The sequence below is a fragment of the Polyodon spathula genome, chromosome 17, assembly GCF_017654505.1.
Source record: "Polyodon spathula isolate WHYD16114869_AA chromosome 17, ASM1765450v1, whole genome shotgun sequence".
NCBI lineage: Eukaryota > Metazoa > Chordata > Actinopteri > Acipenseriformes > Polyodontidae > Polyodon > Polyodon spathula.
Genome location: NC_054550.1, coordinates 8,881,355 through 8,905,370, shown reverse-complemented (window position 1 = coordinate 8,905,370; position 24,016 = coordinate 8,881,355). Strand labels below are relative to the sequence as shown.

Below are 24,016 nucleotides of genomic sequence, written 5' to 3'. Positions count from 1 at the left end.
CAGCAATAGGAAAAATTGATAATGTTCAAAATACAGCTACATTTTTCCAGTCATTTAATATTGCTGTTAGTAGATGTATTAAATAATGTTGCAAAAGTGTACATAATTCAACTGCACGTGTGCTAATTTTCAGCCCAGTACATAACTCTTACTAGTACTGTATATGCAAACCATGCTACCGGAAACACTGATACTGTACCAGGGCTCTGCACTCAAACTGGCTGGGGAATTCCAATGCAAGGGCCACTAGAGGATGCTGATTCATGAACTATTTAACATGGCCAGTATTTCTAGAACAAAGTTTTCATTCACATGCATAAGACAATTGAACCTTTATTAAAGACTACAAATACAGAAGGATCACCTGCCTGGAGCCACCACTGTAACGAATCTGTATTTCCCACGTCCCCACGTAATAACCAGCTGTACATAAAGATCACCTGCCTATAAAGATCACGTTTGGTAGGGGAAGTCTGTCACTGCAGGTTTGACTGAATTTTGAAGTCTGTTAGAGCTGTTGCTTGGAAACTGGAGATTAAAACAACGGACCAATGGTCTATTAAAAACTTTTTCTATCAGCGACCTCTTTTGAAGTGACTTTGGTCTTGCGCACCCCCCTTAATAACATATTATTATTATTCTAATTAGATAGACTTTCATAACACAGCTCTCTACATGATATTCACTGCACTTGACAGAGCAGGTATAGAAAAAATAAAAAGATATATAGATTGGAGTACAGCGTTATAATATTAGTACAGTATGTTAATATACATATTTTAACCAGGAAAATAGATATTTTACAAAATGTAAATGTAAAAAAACACCACATTAGGCATCTTTTCTAACGAGTGGTACTCGTATTTTCAAAATATGGACGTGCCAAAGTGCACAGACTACAATCCATGCCCCTTAATGAATATGTAAAGCAGATAGTAGCGTCACCGGCAAGGGGTTTCTTTAAATAACGTCAGCAAGCCCAGTCGCTGCTTACTGCTACAGGGCATCACTCGGAGACCAGAGGAAGACATTCCAGTTACTCTGTCGTTGTCCAGTATTTTTACCGCAGTTTTACTAAGGTAAGCTGAATTCGCCTGACCAGAAACGGTGCCACCTGGACCAGCCAGCCGCACAGTTGTCTTCTTATTTTGCTAGTCTTCATTAACATATCAATTTAGACGTTATTCAAAAAAAAAAAAAAAAAAAAAAAAAAAGTGACGATTCGCAGCCTACGTGATGCAGAGAGGAAATATGAGGTGGCGTGCTGGAGAAACGACATTACCAAGTTTACATGTATAGTTTGGGCCTTTTCTGAATTTTTTTTTTTTATTTGTATTTTTTAAAATGTTCATTATTTCTATTTTTTCAATAAGCCCTTTGAAACTGAAAGAAAATAGCATTTCATCGTACGGATGCCAAGTCACCATTTTAGCAGATGAATACGTTGATTTTTACAATCCTGTTCTTTCTTTAACGAGACTGCTAACAAAAAATGTATTCTCGCAATAATGAGTATTCAGTGTAAATAATTTATACCGAAGCTACACTGTTCGTGATTAATTACCCTGGTTCTGCTATTTTTATTATTTTTTTTTAAATCCCTGGGACTGCACTTTCAGTTGTCATCCCAAGGGTGGTAAATAAGTGACTTCGTGATTCTCTTAACTGTTTAAATTGTGCACTGCAGATGTATCAAGGCTTGCCATGATGTGTTGCTGTTGGTCTATTTTATTTGAGTTTAGCGTGGCCACTATATATATATATATTAGCTATATATATATAATATATATATAGATATATATAATAGGTCACTATAGATATATATACTATCATCACTTCTGGTTCACTGCTGGACTAGCTCAATTCAATTTGTTTGTAAAGCGTTTGAGGTCGCCTTAAATTAAACATTGATATTGACTGTCCCAGTTTTTGTCCTCTTCATCCTCATCTTGTCTGCCGGCCTAGTTGCAATTGGATTACAGAACAGCCCATAAAGGAGGTAGTGTGGTCGAGTGGTTAAAGACCAGGGCTTATAACCAGAAGCTGGTTCAAAACCCATTTCTGCCACTGACTGTGACTCACTGTGTGACCCTGAGTAAGTCACGTAACCTCATTGTGCTCCATCCTGCGGATGAGATGTTAAATCAATGTCCTCTTGTAATGACTCTACATATAATGTGCAATTGACAGCCTACCTCTGTAAAGTGCGTTGTGATGGCAGTCCACTATGAAAGGCACTATATAAAAATCTGTATATTATTATATCAGTGTTATTATTAATGCATTTATTTATTTATACTACAGCAATGTTTGATTTGTATTACATTATTCTAATGGTACATTACATTACGTAGGGAGAGAGGATTGATGAGGAGGCGGATATATGAGAAATTTGGGGGGGGGGGGCACTGAGCCCAACTTGTATTTCGGATGAAGACGTTTAGATCACCAGGGTCGTACAAAATGTATCACATTTCCGGGTACGTTACACTTAACTCACATATTTGAAAAACACAACATTCTGCCAGATAACCTTTAACTTAACTTTTATTGTGACGATATACTGGTAACCATAACATCTGCGGATTTTTAAAAAAAAAATAGACAAATTTACAAAAATAGCGAAATACGGTGCAGCTGTATCGCTGTAAAATATACAGATACGGGTCTCACCGCGGTCGTGCCGCATAGATAAGCGCCCAAACACAAGATAAAAACTGTAGAAACACCAATGGAACACAAACTATTAAAAAAAAAAAAAAAAGAAGTAATTAGACAACCCCTAAACCACAGTCTAGACCCCTTTAGTAGTATTTTAAAAGCGTTTGTTTGCCCGCGTGCAGCCTCTGCTGGCGAGTCCTGGTGCTTTCATAATATTATTTCAAGTTTTGAACACCGTTTGTTTGGCCGATGATCTTTGATCGATGAAATGGTAGCCGTATTAGTCCAGAGATGATAGACAAAGGGAATGAGATGTGATCCCTTTTATTGGACTAACTAAATAATAATTATTCACAAGCTTTCAAGACCACAAAGGTCTCTTCTTCAGGTGGAAGTAGGAAAGAGATTGATGCTTACATTGAAAGGGGCATAAGAACTGTACAAAAAAGAATGAGATGTGATCCCTTTTATTGGACTAACTAAATGATAATTATTCACAAGCTTTCAAGACCACAAAGGTTTCTTCTTCAGGTGAAAGTAGGAAAGAGATTGGTGCTTACATTGAAAGGTCAGAACTTTACAAAAATAACCCATTTGAATCACTGCAATTCTAATACGGTTTAGAATGCGAATTTCTGCTCTGCTGTTTTGTCCAGTGTTTCTTATCTGTTGTAATAATAATTATTTACAGTCCACCTGCATGAGGTGCTTTATTGTATTTCCATACAGTCCTTAAGTAACAGTAAGCACTTGGATTGTCAGAATTTATAGGAATCAGTGTGAGCTAGCAGCAGCTTAATGTTATGTTTACATAGCCGACTGCTTCAAGGATGCAATATAATACCTACAGTACTTTGAATATTGAATTGGGTTAATTCACTGGTTTCACAAATGCTGTTTTAAATTGTGACAGTCAATTTTAGAAATAGTATTTTCTATATATGTGTGTGTGTGTGTGTATATATCTATCTATATATATACACATACTGTTTCATAATGGGAGGGCAAGGCAAGCTGTTGAAAAGCAGGTCCTTCCTCAAGGAGTGCTGTCTGCCATTTCATGATGCTCTGTCTGCTTTTGAATGTCAAAAATCATTCACAGTGAAGGTCATGTGGTCAGTGCCAGATAGGGTCAGATATCTGGGTAGAGCTTTGGAACATCCACACTCAGAATCTTTTTTTTTTTTTTTTTTTTTTTTTTGTTCATTTGTATCTTGAAAACTCTTAACAAGCCCATTATTCCCATTATCCCCCCATTATGTTTACAGATACAGAATACTTAAGTTTTCACATTTAGTATTCTTCTTTACTAGGCTGACAGTAATGGGTGCCTACTTGTGATTTAATGGTAAGATAATGGAAGCAATTGTAAGAGCCAATCTAATGGCACCACAGTTAACATATCCATGTTTTGCTATTCTATTAATGCTGTGGTCTGCAAATTATCAATAATACACATGCTGAAAATTAATTTATTGAGTACAATTCTACACCAAGTTTACAAGGAAGGTCAAATAAAGCAACACACAATACTGTAGTGTTGCTTTATTTTACATACTTATAACTGAACTGGCACACAGCAGCCCTGTGTTTAGTTAACAGCTTTAAATATGAGATATTCTTGATTAAATGTTTTATGCTAAGATTTTGCTGTAATTGCAGTCTTTTGTTCTGTAAATAGAAGAGAATAATAAGACAGTGTTGATCAGAGATGCACAGAATGTTTAGCAGCCTGATGCCAGAGACAGTGTGGGAATAAAAACATTTCTAAATGATGTCAATCCAGCCTGAGAGGGCGTCATCACTTAAACAAATGGGTCAAACCAATAGTTATTTGATTGTACGCCAAGCAGAAAGGTTGTAATTGTATTTGAAAATATAAGATGTCAGTGACATGCTTTAATTTTTTTCCAATCAGTTTTCTATTTGAATCTTCTTTTGCATTCAATCACAATTGGTCAAAACACATACTTTAAATTCGGAGATACTAAAACACAAGGTCTGTGGTTCTTAGAATTTGAAAGTACAGTATACTCAGTTCTAGATTGCCTTCAATCATCAACACTACAGCAGAGACCTATAGCGGTTGCCTTGTGTGGTCTAGTAATGTTTCTTCTCTCTTATTCTCCTCTGTTGTTTAAATAAATATTGAAACCTGTTTAAAATGGAATTCAAGTGGCTTAGCAAACACTAAACTTGGCGCATCAAGTGCAAACTTGGCCTGCACCTGGTTACGAGCTGGTTTCTATAGAAGCCATTGGGTGCAGCGTTCCCTCAAATAGAAACTTGGTTGGATTTTTAACAACAAAAAAAGGCAGCTAGGAAAAAAAACAAACTAGGTGGTTCCTATGGCTTGGTAATAAAGCAGTAAGCACTATTTGGTTACTATGACTACATAATTCCACAAATAGGCTATTCTGGCTGCAAAGATAACAAGTCATTGGGGGTGTGAAAGAATTCTGCTAGATATGGAGCATATCACAGTGCCATGTTTTTTCAGTGACATTTTGGGAGCTCTGTATCCTTTGCAATGGTAGCTGCTTCCCAAAGTTAATATAGTGGAGTAGTCAAGGCAGCCTCAAGTGACTGAGCAGATTAGTAATTGTATACAGTACTTGACGTTACCATAGCCAGTCATGAGCAGGTTGAAATGGTTGGGAGTGGAGGTTCAGTTAGTGTATACTTGCGAAAAACCACTAACTTCACAGCTGCAGCATGGCACACTGTTGCTTTTGTGTCATAAACAGGAAATTAAAGCAAGTGTTTTAGTGTTTCCATTAAACAGTACTTTCACAGAAGTCTAGTTTATTTTTAAGCACTAATAAACACATTTTCTCAGTGCATACAGTATATTACTACGTTTTTATGCGTATATTGCTTTAGAATAATTAATTATTTTAGTTCTCAATGCATCGAATGTTGTTTATTATTTCCTGCCTGATATTTGATTAGGGAATTGATTGCAGATTGCACCTCTTCTTTTCTGTCTGTCCAGCTTACAGAGATGGCAACTGTGAAGGAACAGCTGATCACGCATGTAATGAAAGACGAGGCTTCCATCCCTCGTAGCAAAGTGACAGTGGTGGGCGTGGGAGCTGTGGGCATGGCCTGTGCCATCAGCATCCTCACCAAGGTGAGCTGAACACACTGGAATTCTAGGATTCAAACACAGTTTCAATTGTTGCACCCTAATAAGTACTTTGGTTTAATTGGTCAGGCCCAGTACCTCAGTTTGCTACTGGTTCTTGAAGGAAGTCATCTGTATTCTATGGTACCAGCCAGGTACTTCAGTGCTAGGACTGAAATTGTGTCTGAATCATACATTCCTGTTTTAAAGATCTGATGATCTAAATATTGATCCTCTGCTTGCATAGGAATGATTGGGTACCAATCTATGGTGTTGTGTTAAAAAAAACATATAACAGAACTTGAAGGTATAATGTACTGTACTGCTGGTAACATACCTATTTTTTACTGATAACACTGTACCCACACGAATAGCTGATACTTTCTGCACAGGCTTGATAACAACCTTTTTTTAAATGTAAAGTATTTTTAAAATGGGGACTACACCTTTAATTTACTTTGACACCCCCTCCTTCCCCCTTCTGGCACCTGTATCGGGGACATCTCCTAATGAGGTACTGCCTGGAAGAACTCTGTCCACATTGCACTAGTGCAACTCAGCAGTGCAAAGGTACATTGATCCTCTGCCAGTCAGTTTGACTTGGCTTTTGAGGAGGGATGAAGGGGCGGGGGTGTCAAAGAAATCATTAATAAGGATTAATTAGTTTTGAAGGGTGGGTGAAAAGAATAACTCAGCTGTGAGGCTATTTTTACAGAGAGCAGCAGTCTAGATAGTGCAAAAATGAATATGCATGCTAGGGGCAATCAAGTCTTTGTTCTCTGCATAGAAGCTCAACCGGAGCAGGCAGGCAGGCAGGGGACATTCTGATGCAGATGGTGGGAACTGAACGATTTCTGCGTGAACTGTGTAAAGGGTTGAGGTTGGTTATTTAGTAGGTCCTGCTTAAATCCTCTTGAAATTGTTTGCAGACCCCTGGAGTTTTGCTTCCCTTGTCTTTGAGAAACTGTATGTCTACCTGCTAGCCAATCTTTGTTGTTCCTCGGTTGTCAATTGTTAACCCTTTCCTCCCTTGTGCCCTGCAGGAGCTGGCGGACGAGCTTGCCCTGGTCGATGTGATCGAGGACAAGCTGAAGGGTGAGATGATGGATCTGCAGCACGGAGGACTTTTCTTGCGCACCCCAAAGATTGTCGCTGACAAAGGTGAGAGGTCACAGGAACAGCACCCCTAAGATAGAATCTCGAGGCACAGGTAGAATAAAACAGACATTAAGTAGAGATGTAAATGATGTGATTCTATGATAAAGGGTCAAACATTATGATAAATCTAGGTTATTGCCACAACTTTTCCTATTGTTGAATTTTCTTCTTGTTTCTTGTATATACATACCTAGTTACCCATTCTAATCATTTTTTATTCAATAAAGAACTGCTCATATACCCAATTTCCTAAGAGTTTGGGTAACAAATGACTCAGTTGCTTAACTGAACTAGTTTTATATTGTATATTTATAGCAGTGACACATGTTTGTACTCACTATACTTTGTTTGATAACCAATTAGCAGTAGTGTTATGCTGCAGTGGTCCATGAGATGGAAAAGGGGAAGGCAGTATTGTAAGCGTGGTTCTGTGTCTCTAAGTGGGTGTGGTCTTTCTCCCCCCCAGACTACAGCTGCACAGCTAACTCCAAGGTGGTGGTGGTGACAGCTGGCGCTCGTCAGCAGGAGGGCGAGAGCCGCTTGAACCTGGTGCAGCGCAACGTCAACATCTTCAAATTCATCATCCCCAACATCGTCAAGTACAGCCCCAACTGCATCATCCTAGTCGTCTCCAACCCAGGTGAGAGGGGGCTGGAAACAGACCCTCCTGCCTTCCCAGCCGCAGCCAAAACAACCAGGCCTCAACACAGCCTGTTGACACACAAACTGGTTTGGAATAGTAAAAAGGGTTATAATTGATTTTTGTTTATCTATTCAAGTATCAAAACCGATATAAACTGGCGCAACATCACATAGAACAACTCTGATGCTTAGGGTTTAAAAGTAATATCAAAATAAAGGGAGGGCAACTCGCATTTCAAAAAATACTTTATTGGTTTCGTCTTAAAATGACCTGAATCAGGGTATCTATTCAAATATCAGCAATAAAATAATCTTTCAAAGAGAAGATACACAGGCCCATGTTAAATTAGCTGCCCGGCTCCATTGCTGATGACTGTCCTTTGCTCTCCAGTGGACATCCTGACCTACGTAGCCTGGAAGCTGAGTGGCTTCCCCCGGAACCGTGTCATCGGCAGCGGCTGTAATCTGGACTCCGCCCGCTTCCGCTACCTGATGGGAGAGAGGCTGAACTTGCACCCATCCAGCTGCCATGGCTGGGTCATCGGGGAGCATGGAGACTCCAGCGGTGAGTCTGTCTTTGTCAATCTGTCACTCATCTACAGGGTTTCCCATAAATTATTGGTAATATCATATTCTGCTTAGGACTTTCTCTGTTAAATCTGGTGGCCACACATTGTTGACTATACACCATACATTAAAATGTTTTGAATGAATCTGTTTATGAACAATGTCTGTATTCCCATCTTGGCAATTAAGAAAATGGAGCTCAATATACTGTTAACAAACAGTTCAAGGACTTTTGTCTAAAGTAGTTTTAGGGTGATAGCACAGGGAGAGATTTCTGATCCAGCACTCTGGTGAAACCAACCTGTTGTGATTAAACTTGGTATGGACATTACTTGACACAAGGCATTAACAGCGTGGAATATGGATTGTGACAGTGTGTTGTTTCCTCCCCACAGTACCCGTATGGAGCGGGGTGAATGTCGCTGGTGTCTCCCTCAAGAATCTGAACCCTGATATGGGCACAGACAAGGACAAGGAGAACTGGAAGGAGGTCCACAAGCAGGTGGTGGAAAGGTGAGCAGCTCACGTCATCCTGCCTAATTCCCTGCAATGTCTAGGGTCCAGACTAGTTTGTAAACCAGTTTAAATCAACACAAACTAATTTTAAGGTATTGTCACCGCTTCCTTCTGAGCAACAACTACCTTATAAAATAGTTTTTTAATCCCCGTTTCCATTATAAATGAAAACAGAGAATGAGAAAGCTATACCCTTACAAAAAATAGACTGCTGTATATTCACAGGTAAAAGCATGCAGCAAAGTGCAGTAAAGCAGAGACATTAAATTGGCATTGTCAAAAACATTGTTAACCATGTGAGAGTATATGCATGATATAATAATGGTAAAGCGTATTATATTTGTGTGAAATAACAGTGCAAATTTACCATGCTAAACGTTAGGATGCAGCTGTAATACTGGCCCACAGTACACAGAGCTCTGTGTCTGCCTTGCTGATACACTTTCTCTCCCTCTGTCCCCCCCACAGTGCCTATGAGGTGATCAAGCTGAAGGGTTACACCTCCTGGGCTATCGGCATGTCTGTGGCTGACCTGGTAGAGACCATTCTGAAGAACCTGAGGAAGGTGCACCCCGTCTCCACCATGGTCCAGGTGAGTCATTTTTCTTAAAAGGGGTGCTTTTAAATCGACTGACTTTTGAGCAATATATGGCTTATTGAGCTCCACAAGCTGGCTCTTTTGAAGTATCCCATTTAAGGTTCTTAATGGGTTTGAAAAGACTGCAGTGGCAATCAGTAATCTCAAGTAGAAGCAAGTCTAGTCAAAATGTAGCTTTTCGACATTGTGTTTTAAACAAAGTTTAACGAGTAGAAAACGACTGAAGTTATCTTCTAACATTGATTGATGACATGAATTGTAAAGCTGTCCTGTGTGGTGGAAAGGTCCTGTATAAATTCAAGTTATTTGGTTAAAGTGTTTCATTCTCTTGCTCTCCTCTCCACAGGGAATGCACGGTGTGAAGGATGAAGTTTTCCTCAGCATCCCCTGTGTTCTGAGCAGCTCCGGCCTCTCAGATGTGGTCAAGATGACTCTGAAATCCGATGAAGAGGAACAGCTGAGGAAGAGTGCAGACACCCTCTGGGGGATCCAGAAGGAACTGAAGCTGTAATCGTGCCCTCTAGCTCCACCCCCACCCAGCCCTCCCACTGCAAACCACAAACCACCAGTATAGTGGGTCTAGGGAGGAGCATCCCTCTTCACAATTACATCAGAGGCATTTGTATGTGTGTGCGTGCATTTCTGTACTATTTTCGTCTTCTTTGCACTCCTTATAGAAAAATTTATAAAAGGCAGTTTTAAACGGTTTTGCATGCAATCGGCTCATTTAGCGCCAGAACCATTCCTTTCACCGTGTGCACTCCAAACACAGTATTAAGCAGCTTGTGGCCAGTTTCAAACTGGGAAAAGCTTGTGAGAGGCCATGGGTTTATACTCTACAGTAAGACTGGCTGTTACAGCTAAAATATGTATGTTCCAAAATGTAAAAGTATTCAGGGGGTTAGAGGAAAATTGTTGTATTATTCATATTTTGATATGTGATTATTATTATCATCTTTTAATTTAAATGAGAGGTTCTAGTTTTTTAATTACAGCTCCACCCCCAGCAAACTTAATGTTACCATATCACATTTACAACTGGTTTTAAAAGTGTGGGATATGCAGGTAGTATTTAAACAATATAACAACAGTATACAAGCAGATATGCCAAGTATTTGACTGGGAGTATTTTAACTTTTATTTGTTTATGAAAAGGGGTAAAAAGTTTGCGAGTCACAAAGTAATCAACTTGCTGCAAACCTCTGGGCAAGTTTAGAAAAGGAATCGTCAGTCTGCTTTTTAGTATTTTATGTGTTCATGTATTTAAATGTCCGTTGGAATTTTTTTATTTGTCTTTAAAAAGTACACGTTGTTTCACTCTGTATCCCATCATACTGTGTTCCTGTGCAATGGAAAATGAAGTGAAATTAACTAATAGTTCTTGTATAAGCACCCACTCCAGCACCAAGTAAAATTCCAGGATAATCCACTGCATCTCATTTATTTCTCTGCTTTTCTGATTCTTTTTATTAGTACAGTATGTTCTTATAAACATCCATAAGTAGTTCCTAATGTTTATTAGGAACAATTATTACATATACATATTTTAATGGTTTTTAGTTTATGTAATTGGAATTCAGAGACGTTTAGAAAATGGATTTTAAAAACTTTGGTAGCATTGACTTTAAGGTAATGTTAGATTGCCCTTGAAGGCTTGTTTTACATATATTCCAGATTTACTCTAATATGGAATTGGGTTATGTAGCTGTGTATTATGCACAAAATATATTTTTGTGGTATATTTGTTAACATTCAGGTTTGTATTGAAGTGTAACTAGTCTGGCAACCAGATCTCATAGGTCATCGGGTTTCTTTTTTATGAAAATAAAGACCAATAAAACATTAAATATAGATAAATTAAGAAATGCTAAAATTAATGTAACACTTAACAACAAAACTTTGAACTAGAAGACGAATAAAGAGAATCGGCTGTACTTTTAAGGCTTTAAAGTGATGCCAACTATTACATGAAACTCCTTCACTAAATAAACAAAGGCCAGTTGCAATATGCAGACAGACTACTGGTATTCAGGGATAAAATAACTGAAGCCATTGCAGCCAATAGTTTAATAAGTAAAGGTGACATACTTCCACTGATGTCTTAAATTAGAAAGTTTCTAAGAATTACTAGTACAGCTCCTATTAATGAAGTTTCTTCAAAATACGTATCGTCATATGCAAGTCGCATGTGATGGCCCTGATTCGTTACCTTGTATGACATGTAATGAGATAATGATGGCAAAACCTAAATAAGATAGGAAAGCATGGTTTTTTTGAGGAGAGTACTCCAACTGAGCTCCAGCCACATTGACTGTCTATATGGAAATGCATTTGTCAAAAGAATAAATACAAGACCTCAATCACAATTGCAAACTTTTTTTATTATTATAATTATGATTTCTAAATGAATATCCCAATTCACCAATGCTTTACATGCAATTCAAAGTGCATTCAGTAAAAGCTAATTGTATTGAAAAAAAACAAACAAAAATAAAAATAGAACACAATCCATAATATTTTACTTGATTGATATAAATTACACTTAAGTAAGAGTTTGAGATCTTCATGTTTGTACATAACAAGACAGGAAACCTCAATGTTGGGACAAGTGTCCTTGTTCATCTAGATTCATAAAGGACACATGCTTTTCAGATTAAAGTTTTTCTTCTTGGAAATATTCATTCGGATTTAAAAAGATAAGAGTCATCATACTATCAAAAACATCTTTGTAAAGAGTTTTTGTTTTCCAATTAGGAGGGAGACAAAAAAAAAACATTAACACTTAACTTCTCAAAAACATTCTTAAAATTTACACAATAAAAAAATAATAAAACTTAATTCTGATTTTGGGAAAACCTGATGACTTTCTCCCATACTTTGAGGGCTGTACGATTATTAAGCATTAATGAGGCTCGTAGCTGATGAGCTCAGCACTACTTGGTATTCCTATGCATGTCTGAGTGAACTGAGGGCACACTCGGGGGTACCTGGGTAAAGGACTTGCTTTCACATGAGGTGGGGGGAAGATCAACAGAAAAATCCAAAATAGAAAAAGGATGAGCACAAAAAGATAACTTTAGACAATAGGATGAGAAAAGGAAAATGGTAAAAAGGAGTGTCAATGCGACAGAAAAAAAACAAGATATATACTGTCGCCGAGATCAGTAGAGGTCACTCAGGCCTGCAGTTTTCCTGGCTTTCTGCATCAGCGCTCGGAGCTGGAACTGTTTGCGGGACAGGAGGCGCACATGCTGAAATTAAAGCGTGGTAGGGAAAGGGTTACCAGGGTCTACCTGAATGTTGGAGAAGGCTGCGTCACAAGAAATCAACCACCCAACATTCTAGCTTGCTTTTTCTTTATGCCAAGGAAGCTGTGGGTTAATCATCTTCAAATCAATAATGCAGAGGTTCAATCTAGTGCCACAGTTGTTTAAGCGTAGAGACGTCAGTTTATAATCAGGTAACCTGACTCTTCTGCCTCGCTGAACTAAATGGAAGCAAGAGGCCACTTGGAGTATAATACAAGGGATAATCCTAGTTAGTACCTGAATCGTCTCATGTGAACTTGTGGTTTTCACTGGTCATTTAAATGCAATGTTATCAGGAATATTTGGAAAGACACACATTAACCCAGCAAATTACCACTGAATGGCAAGTACAGAACAGAAGCACAATCATTGCACTTAAAGGTTGAGGTCAGGTACCTATTTCTGTAGGAATGAACAGGACTAGTCCCCAGCATCTTTAAAAAACACACAGCCAGAAACACAAATAATGTACTTCTAAGGTTGCACTCCTGTCAGGACAACTGATCAGTGTTCAGATCGAATTTCAGAGGAAGAATAGTAAATGAAGTGCACTAACCAAGTGAAACCATTAACTGAAGCACATCGCTTGAAACCCCCCCCCTTTACCTTGAGGAAGACCTCCAGATCGATGACACCTCTGCGCAGTGCCTCCCCCAGGTAGAAGATGGTATCCTCAATGGCGTTCTCCTCTGCATATAGGTTCAGGATCTGCTTGTACAAGGGGGCGGTCGGCACAATGACGTCATCGATGTCGTTGTTCTCCGATTGGTTCGTCATCTTCTCCAGGGCGGAGCTCAGCTCCTCGTCTTTCTTCTTTAGAAGATCAATGTTCCGATCAACTTCGGCCTGGGGGAGTAAAGCAGCTGGTCATTAAATAAGCTTATTCCTCTGCTGCTGAACCATAACCCTTTTCTTTCCTTACCAATTGTTTTTGGAAACAGCAATATCATAAGTATTTGAAACACATCATTGAACCCTTTGCGGTCCATTGTCAGACCAGGTGTGACATTACAATTTTCCCTTTCCAGTCCGATGTCGGATCCTGTCCGACATCATCCAAAAGACGTAAAGCACAGGTCTCTAGTCGTTTTTTCTCCTGAAAAAGCTGTCAAAACCTTTCAATGGCCGAGTGAGACTGATAGGAGCCGAAGGAAGCCGAAAAAAAAAGGGCTTATCTGATAGCCCCATGCATCACAAAGATAACGTGGACATAGCCAAAGGAGATAACTGCTTCTGCATCCAGCACTCAAAGAATATCACAGACATTTGCAGAGCTTTTTGAGACATTATAGTAATAAAATAATGACTTGGATCGCATTATTGAGGAGTTTGATGATAAAACGAGTGATCAGGAGAAGATTTTTCAGTATACATGTCTATAAAGAGGTATGTGAAAAATACAGCGAACAAGGGGTGGGACTTGGCTGGAGGTACAGTACTGAGTGTCCTTTTGCAATTCAATACCCTTTAAACCCGTTTTACTCTGAAAAAAAATATTTTAAACAGCGCGTGTGAAAATAAATTTGACTTGACGCGCCTGACAAGCGCTGAATAAATGTACTGCAAAAGGTTAAAACACTTCATGATCATCTGTTTCATAAGTTTTGAAGTCAGTTTTTTAAAAGTTGCAGATTAAAACCAGCACTGCGCGTACCACTTCCTGGTCAAGGCGGGAGACCATCTGCTCCAGTTTCTGGTGGCCAGTCTTGAGGTCCTCTTCAGTGCGCTTGAGAGCGTTCAGCTCGGCCTGTGCCCGGTCCATCTCCTCCTTCATTCGCCACCGCAGCTTGTCACTGACCGCTGAGATCAGGGAGGCGCGGATTGTGTCCTCTCCGATAGTGCCATCCCGGCTGGGACCTGGAGCACAAGCAGAAAAACACTCATCCTGTTACAGCATACCCTACTACAATATACCACACAGATTATACATCACTCCATAATGACTCTTAGACAGTTAGCTGTAACATTTTATAAGTAACTTGAACTCTGCAACTGTTTAAGAACTGAAAACAATTAAAAAGGTCAACTATGGGAATTAACTATGAAATTGTGAGCTCAGTTGGAATGAAAACCAGCAGACAAAGTGGCTAGCTAGGACCAGGGTTGAGAATCAGTGCACTACAGCACTCACTGACGTATATTTCTTTGTTTTTAAGGAAACCTAAAAGAGCACTGGGGGGGAAAAGTAAGTTAGTCAGAAAACAGAAAATTGTTCCAGCCTTTTTAGTGGCAGACTGTGTCCAGCCAAACAAGGATCCCTAAGTCAGCAGGCAGGGAGGGGCCAGTCTGAATGTCAGTGTTAATCTTGTCTGCCTACTGCAAGCTCTTTAAGAAACCTTATCCTTCCACATTCACCTCCTGCCCTAAATATAGCAACCAGGAGAGGGGGATCTAATGCCAGGCCTTTCCAGACTGAACTCCCATGTCTAGTGACCTTTAATACACAGGGTCCGGTTTCAGCAGTGACCTTACAATACGTGGCTGCCTCCGCAACTGAGACCATCTGCAGCACAATAGGAATTACTGTATCAAACAAAAGGTCAGGGGTCAGGTTAACAGAAAAGAGGACAAGAACAGTTTTTCGGGATGGAGGAGGGGTGCAAGACATCTAAAGTATATTGGTCCCAAAAAATCATGATTTTGTCTGTACCTTAAAAAAAAGTAACTATGCTTCAAATATGTTGGTAATGTTTCTGTAAATCTCAAACATGCCGAGTTTGAGAACGTTTCTGGGGCACTGTATCACATGTATTGTAAAGAAATTTAAATTTAACAGCCAAGGGCAAACTAGTTCTTGCCAATTGGTTGTATTAACAGGTGGTGTTAAAAACTGGTGCCACTGTGTCAAAGATGGGACCATCTTTTGATAAACAATGTATTTGTAAAAAACTTTTCAAACTCTTTTTATATATAAAGTTCAGTCTCGTGAATATTAAGCGTTGCAGTGACTTTGTAAAACATCATATGGAAACCTGCTTTCACACAGAGCTGCACTGAGGTACTGGATCCCAGGCTCTCTCTTATTCAAATACTTCCATCATAATCCCATTTGATCTAATAGGCATGTGCTGGCAGTAAACAGATTAACCCTTTAGTCCCTGCATAGTACTGCCTAGAACAACAGTAGTAGATCTGTTCGATATAAACCCTGGCTGCCCCTAGGCGACTCACCGACAGTGGTGATGGGTGTCTGGGCGTTGTAGTTTTGTGCTGTGCTGGCCGTGGGGTAGGAGTTTCCCCCAGGGTACGGATAGCCCGGGTACCCACTGGAACAGAAGCAACAAAAACAGCAGGTTAGCCTAAAGAGGTCCGTGTACATTCAGTCCAATCGTTTTTCCTTTTTGAAATGAAAATTGGAAAGAACTCGTTTTTCGTTTTTGCTTTTTGAGCACAGAAAATCAAAAAACAAGAACCAAATCGTTTTCCAGTTTGAAAGAATTAATACAAAAACAGATTTTGGCTTGTTTCCCCATTTCTCATATTGCTATTTTACAAAAGGATACAACAACACATTACCTTGGGTTTGCAGAGTGACCAGATGGGTAGGAAGAGACTCCAGCAGGCATGCCTGGCATGTAGGAAGCTGGAAAACAAGAAACAAGAGATTTTAAACATGTATCACTGGGGGCTGTTGGTCTTTTCAGTTTCATTATTTTAAGTAACCTGTCTTTACCACAAACAACCAATACTCAAAGCCAACTTGGAGAAATCTCCCTCAGTGTGTGTAATAGGTTTTTTGGGGATCCGCTGAATATGTATTAATATGTAACTGTTGCTGGAATTCTTTTATATGGAACAGTACTGCTTATCCTGTTCCACACTATACCATTACTATCAAACCTATCAATCTGCCTTATGCTAAAACATAAATCACCACGTTCTGCCACCTAGTGTCATAAAGGTGAAGTGCATGTTAGTGGTTGTATACTAGGCCTTCACTGTGAGACAGTGTAGACATGCTACTGCCATGATTGTGATAGATGTCAGTTCAACCTCACTCCGATGGTCAAGGTGCCATTAGATCATATGACCTATAGGATTTACATTATTCTGGAATATTATTGTATTCCATGCCTATTTAACAAACAGATTCTATCACACATTAACTGGGGTAATTTATTTATTTTTTAATATTTGCATATTTTGAATTAACATACAAAAAACAAGTGACAAACCAATTAAATTCTCATCACAATAACAGGGGAACCTGGAATTATTAAATAATTTTAAGGCATTGGTTGTCAGTCTTTTACTTACTGTTAGGGGGCCCGGTGGGCTGATACGGTGGGTAGGAAGATTGCACTTGGGGACGAGAAAACACTGGGGGCTCTTCTCCAAACACCACAACCATCACCTGGATCAGGCCGTAGAGGTCCGACTGAGGCTAAGAAAGAAAGAAAGAAAGACGTCTTTTATTTAGTATCATGCTAGAATATTACAAATGCTGCGTATTTACTGTCCCAGTCAGAGTAAGGACCAGCTATCTCCTTACAGTCACACACCATCAGAACCTGCAAACATGTGGACTTATAACCTACTTGCAACTCCAAACTCACGATTGAACAACACCCTCAAAAATGCTGGAAATACACTCATCCTTCAACATATATACTGTACACACCCCAAGACCCAATACTTGCTTGTGTCCATGTAAGACTACATATGTGTACAATATGCAAACTACATGCAAAACATTTTTTAATTTAGTGGGTTTCTCTTCAATTTATGTAAAGAAACAAAGTGTACTTGTAGACAAGGTTCCTTCCTGTATTAGCGATGTTAAATGCAAGGTTAGTGATCCTTCCCCCAGAAAGTTCAGACTACCTCAAATAGAAGATATTACTCTGCTCAGATTACCTCAAATAGAAGGCATTATTTTTCTGTTCAGATAGAAATCACACAAGCAGGTCTCCATTACAGTGCGCACAATTTCTTTTTTGTGTTCAGTGATACCGAACACAGTTATACATCATGCTTTAGGGAACCCAATCAAACTCGCAGAATCTGGAAGGTTCTACATAAACAGTATCTGTATGGTGGCTTTTTAGCTATTGTAAAGTGATCATATGAGCCGGGACACACAGCCACAGTATTAAACAGGGACACAAAGGGAGCGGTTTATACCACGTTTGATTTTCGTCAAGCTTCATAGTTTTTTTTCCCCCCAAACAGTTTTAGTATTTTTTTCCCATAACAATAAAGACAAATATCTGTATCTGCTCACAGCATCACTGCAGAGTGAAAATGTATTGGTAATGTTAAACCAGTTTGCATAAGTAGAGTTGCTATGGCAACAAACCACTTGGCCTTAAGGCTTAGAATGATGAGTGATAAAGCATGTGCAAGAATGTATGGGGAAGGAGAAATTTGGTGGGGAAAAAAGTAACCACAGCAACCTTGTAAAAGAGAGTAATTTGTGGTTGTTTGCACTTTAATGGACAACTGCTAAATAACTAATGTATACTGTAATTAGTTAAGTCAACAGAAACTGTAGTTAAACTGGATTGGCGATTGTGCTGCACAAGTGTGGTGGATAGTGAAGCTACAATGAAAATGGCAAGTACAGAAGCCTCTATTTTACACCTGTACAATTCCCTGCATTTGAGAAAAGCCCCTCTAGGAAAAAGCAGGCAATTTCAGCCTTCCAGAGACTCCCCATTTGCTCCAAGAGGATAAATCCGAAACCCACTGTCAGAGCTGCGTAGTTTGAATGTAACGAGGGACTGAATTACCAAATAATGTCTTCTTGAAGAATTATTTGAACTAAAATTAATTCAAATGATTTATTATAATAAATTAAGTGTAAATGAACAGAGAATTTAAATAAGCTCACTTGAGTAATATGTGGAAATGCTGGAACAATGTGGAAACCTGTATTAACATTAAAACAATGACCATGGAAGCGTCTCTCCCGTGTGATCTACATGGATATGTTCAACACCTCATTATCAAGCAAAGTTTATCCAGTTCAGCTGAGTGTTCCCAAGATATAGCCTTGATGTTTGTAAGTAAGTCAAAAATTATGAATAAAAATTGGTCTCCGTGAGCTTGATACAGAGTACCCAAAAATGTTCAGGTAAAAAAAGGCATGTATCAAGTTTCATCACAATAGGCTACTCACATGCTTCCAATCGTGCAGGTAGGGCAGGTAGATCTTTCCATTAGCATCAACGTGTTTCCCAGTTTTAATCATCATTGCACTGGTGGGCTTCACAAAACAGATCGGAGGGTTATAGGGGTAAACGTCCAGCAGCCAGAGGCAAACCGGTATATTGTAGGTGTTTCCTATGAGAGAGAGACCAGGAGATTGTCTTCAAGGTACTGTATTGTGTCATCTACTATAATCTAGTACATCCTTCACATAGCTTTAGGTTCTCATGCGAGTACCAGCAGAAATGGTTTGGAATGACCCAAAATTAGGGGTCAATAGCCAAGTAGCTGTCTATCTCCACCTCCGACAGTTCAAACGATTGGGATATCAAAGATCAGGGGTGCAAATTTGGAGCTAGATTTTTTATATTTATAAATATTGTAAAAACATATATACATTAAAAAGTGAGACAGAATAAATGTTCAAATATAAGTCAAATATATCAGATTTACAGTGTAAACAAGCTCCTGTGTCATGTTTTGTCTACGTGCTGTTGTCAATCACATGAAAAAATAAATAATCAGGCAGTGAAGTTCGACCTCTTCCCTATCTAATGATATGCGTTAACAAGCTGTACTGCAAAGTATGGTGGCCCAGTAAGTGAAAAAAAACAAAGAGCTTTTTATATTGTGCTTCCAAGACCACGGTCCTTAAACTTTGGTTAATGTCAGAGATGACAACAATAGTTTATGGATGTTTAAGTGTGAATCCGGATTGCTGGTTATTTACAATGAACAAATCATCATGCATTTTCTGTTTATTTCAATAGGCTTCCACTAAATTCCACACCTGGGCATTAAAAAAAAAAAGAAACCTAACACTTCTTCACTTTCTTAGTATTGTGCTACACATCAGCTTGATGGCACTATGGTATTTATAGAAGAATATAAAAGAGAAGAGAAACAAAATATTATTTTAAGTAAAATGCTTAAGTAAATGTTTTTTTTTTTTAAATAGTGTTGAAATGTAACAGCTCTCAAGCATCGACACCTCCTCTCATCTGCGCTCAGTCTGGGAAGCAAAGCGTCAGTGAGCTTTCACAATGCCACTCCCCGTAACTACAATCATCTTGTCTGAATAGACAGCTAAATCGAGATCTGTGCTATCACTGGTTGCTTCAAGTGTCCAATAAAACAAAATTATTAAGGATACGAACTGGTGTTTCCACCTATCGCTCTCCATTTATTTTTATAAATTCTTGAAGCAGCCAATGATAGCTCTAGCAAGGATGTACTTTAATGAAATGGAACCCTTCGGCCTTAAGAACAATATGGTGACTGGTATTTAAATTATGGTCTTGAGACTCAACAGAAAACTGGGAGGTTAGGCAGGTATGGGTCACAGCCATATAACATGCACCCTCACTGCCTATATGAAAAATGCTTTCCTGTTAAAAATGCACTGACTGTACGCCTTAGCGTCTTAAAAACAACATGGACATTTTTTATTTATTGGTGCACATGTGTACCAGTTATGTGAACCTCGGGTTATATATAACCATGAAGATACCCAATTCACTGTCATTGCCCTTTGTTAGAAATAGGAATCGAACTTTATACCTCTGTAGCTGACTGGAACTGTTCCTGTCAGACTCATCAGATCTTTGGTAGAGCCGTCATTAAACACTGTGGGAAGGAAACATTACAATAAAAGAATTGTTAGACCATGTGTGGTGCTGTGGAGAAAAACAACACTGGTGGTACAAATGTATTTAAAAAACATTTATCAATGAAGGAATTCAGCAAGCGCCCACACTGTTAGTGTGTGAAACACAAGCAGCTCCGCCTCTACTTACCATAAGCATCCATGACAGGTTTAAGGTCCTTGTACTGAGACATCACATTGGTGATTTCACGAACTGTCAAGTCCCGATACTTGTACTGCAGGTTAAGGAAAACAAAGTTAATAAAGAAATAATTAAAACTAGAAGGGTTCAAAAGACACCTGATGCCTAAGCAATGTGCTGCTTTCTACAGTTATGAGATTGTAAAATCACAGGCAACAGGGATTTGCAGGTGATGGACAAACAATTAGAAACACCAGCAATATGTAATGCACACTTTTTATGTTAATAGGCTGTCCCTCACATGACTGCTGTTTTCTGTAATACATCGATGAAAATAAGATTCTTACTGCATAGCAGCTTCAGCCATTTCAGGTTTTACCAGGAGCTTCATTAACTATATATCCACAGTGTACAGGTAACACGCTCAGATGAGTTATTAAATTCATAGTAAAACCAGGAATGGATCAAACTGCTATGCAATGGGAGTCTTGTTTCCATCACTGATATACAAAATCTGCTTCAGTTTAGTCACAATTAGCAAGCCAGCGGAACTGACAGACCAACAGGGGGTTAATAGGCAAACAGTTGGCAGGTGCTTCCGTCTGCAAAACTGACCTGTTTTATAACTTGGGACAGTCTCAAAAGTGATGACTGCCACTCTAGGTCAGACATTGCTGCAGATTTCTAGTTATACTCCAAGTTCACTGGAGGAATTAGACAAGGAATGGTTATGTATCTCCCCAGAAATTTTAAAAATACTAAATTCAATGACAAATGTTTCGATTAGAAGCCTTTTTCAATGTTTTTGATTATTTTTGTATTTCTGAAATGAGTAACATCCTAGCCACCCAATGTGGCACAATATCCTATTATGAGGGTAATGGGATGACTGGTCATCTCTTTAAGATGGCAGATGACAGGTGAATTTTGCTGAACCTCTTAATATAAGTGAATAGCTAGCTGATTGGTACCAGAACATCTAGTACGAACACAACAGCAAATTACAATCGCTTCGGTGTATATTCCTTAGATAAATTTTTTTTTTTTTTTTCAAGCAGATGAACAGTAAGGGTATCGTGGAAATTCCTGGTTTCATTATTTCAAAAAGACAAACCTGAGCTTGTTACCTTTACAATGTGGATCCTGAAATGGAGGAAACTGCTATGGATATGATTCTTATTACCATCCCTGAACAGATTACAGCAATTACAACGACTACTGGACCAAAACAACATTTGTGAACACAATCAGTCCTTTAAAAGAATAATAATTTATTTGTATAATCTTCACAAAAGCATGTAAGTCATAAACTGTAACTAACATGTATTATAAGTGAGACTCCAGCTATAATAGGTAAATAAAATGCCAAGAAGTAATTTTGAACTGGGCAGGTCTGTTTTTAGCAAATGTATTTTCTTTGATTCCTTTTTTTTTATCATCATAATAAACAGGCAACACTTGTCATAAAAGAAAGGAGAAAGGACTGTATATTTAACGAATTGGATTTTTATTTGTAATTAAAAAATGGCTTTGTTGTCCAAGAAAATGCTATAAAAATATTGTATTCCTTAAATATATCTCGCTTGAAATTATTATTATTATTATTATTATTATTATTATTATTTGACAGGTGATTAAGTCTTTGTTGTTTATCCATGTCCCTATTTTGGTTTTCAGAAGTAGCTCAGTGGACCTGCCATTTGTATACGCATACGTAAATTCCAAAAAGCAAAGGGAAGTGGTCCAATTACAATTACGAAAGTGACATAACCAGGGTTCCGTCTGTTTTTCTCACCTGAGAGTATAACTGTCAATGACTTTTTGAAAGTACACTTCTTTGTTGACTGTCTCAACATATCAACAATAGCTGTATTGCGATTACAATAGTAACAAACAAAAGTTCAAAAGCAGGAGTCAATCGAACTGACAACACCTGACTCTTCCAGCAGTGCAATGATAACGATTTCTGGGATGGAGGAGCGAGGCGCCACATCCTCCGGGTTTGTACTTACTTTAGAGAGCATTTTCTTGAGGGAGCTCTCGTTAACAACAGCCATAGTTGAGGCTGCTGTTGATAAAGCGATGAGCAGGTGGAGAATGGCACCAAGACCTGCTTTCTCGAACTCCGCGTACAGTACGCGGTTACCAGACTCCCGGACCAACAACCTTATCGCTCTTGACCAGCGAGTGTTCCCTTGTGTCTGTTTTTCTTTGAATGGGATACTTTCTGTAAACTCCACGGCCCGCTGCACTTAGCTACACCAACACAACAGGAAGAAGTCGACACTCAAATACCTAACACTTCCTGAACGGGTTTCTGTTTGTTGTTACTTCACACAGACGGAACCCACCCCTGTCATGTGACCGGGGCGTGGATTCGATTTGATGATGCCACTTGTCACGTGAAAAGGATTACAAGTTTGAACCAGGACAGCTCTCGTCTATTTACATTCGATTGAATGTCTGGTAAAGTCTAGATAAGAGAACTTAAAGGTAAAATCTTTAAAATGATTTTGAATTTAAAATGCACACACTGTGGCGTCTTGCACGCTAATTCATTGGAAATGCTGTATTCAGATATGATTTGATACAAATCCATACCTCTGTATATATATTTTTTAAAATTAAAAATACTAATTATAAATAAGTATGAAAGAGTTGGGGCACAAATAACTGCGCTGGTACTATACTATACTATACTGATATCTAACAATATTAAATATAAACTTAGTATTAAATTAGTAATGTTGTACAGTGTCCACTTTAGTGATCCTACAACATGCCGAATATGTCACTTCTGCTGCATAAAATTACATGTATTTACCATAGTTTACTGTAAGATGGCAAACCATAGTAAACTTTGGGCTTATCAATGCTTACCTATGCTTTTGCAAATTGTGATAGCAGAGAACAGCACTGTTTTGACTCCATAACAAATGTACATTATTTAAAATGTTATTCCATTAATTTCAGTTACATTTGAGACCTCGCTGCCCCATGTGGGGAAGAGAAGGCAATGCATCATGTTGTGCAGTGACTGGGTTGGGGAGAGCAAAGCTACCCACAAAAACCCGTTCTATGGACAGGACCCTTGATCAGTCCATTTACATACACTGGTTAAAGGTTAAAAGCTATTGTATTATAATACATGTGCGTGTATAGGTGTCATCAACACACATTTCAAGAATGCACAGCTGTATAACAGTAGCCATGTTGAACAGTGTTGTGGAGTAACTGCAGGCTGGAGTATGATCCTTAATGGACTGGTCACAGCACCAACTCAGATAATAGTGGATATTTGCATTCCCATCAGATGACACCACTATTAATGCAAATCCAATGAACGAATAGGACACATTATAGTCCATCTTTACTTATCTGTGTGTGGTGTCTATAGAAAAAAAATGTATATCCAAAATAAAGACAAACGAAAAAAAGAAGCAAAGAGCCAAGTGAAGGAGAGGAGGCAGTGATGAAGGCCTTAAATATAATGAACCCCAAG

General features: G+C 38.7%; 2 protein-coding genes across 2 annotated transcripts; one reads left to right on the top strand and one right to left on the bottom strand.

Annotated features, from left to right (window-relative positions):
• The first annotated feature begins 972 nt into the window (after positions 1-972).
• Positions 973-10,698, top strand: LOC121330400 (L-lactate dehydrogenase A chain). Its single transcript, XM_041276899.1, has 8 exons — positions 973-1,079; positions 5,657-5,794; positions 6,832-6,949; positions 7,413-7,586; positions 7,980-8,153; positions 8,551-8,668; positions 9,140-9,263; positions 9,616-10,698. The coding sequence occupies exons 2-8, from the start codon at positions 5,666-5,668 to the stop codon at positions 9,778-9,780; spliced, it is 1,002 nt and encodes a 333-aa protein (XP_041132833.1). The 5' UTR covers positions 973-1,079; positions 5,657-5,665; the 3' UTR covers positions 9,781-10,698.
• LOC121330399 (tumor susceptibility gene 101 protein) lies at positions 10,588-22,814 on the bottom strand. Its single transcript, XM_041276898.1, has 10 exons — positions 22,527-22,814; positions 20,524-20,608; positions 20,288-20,353; positions 18,699-18,862; positions 16,835-16,961; positions 16,094-16,160; positions 15,749-15,843; positions 14,232-14,434; positions 13,184-13,423; positions 10,588-12,520 (listed from the first exon to the last, which is right to left on the bottom strand). Exons 1-10 carry the CDS (start codon positions 22,569-22,571, stop codon positions 12,431-12,433), a joined length of 1,182 nt encoding a protein of 393 aa, XP_041132832.1. The 5' UTR covers positions 22,572-22,814; the 3' UTR covers positions 10,588-12,430.
• Between the last annotated feature and the right edge of the window lie 1,202 nt (positions 22,815-24,016).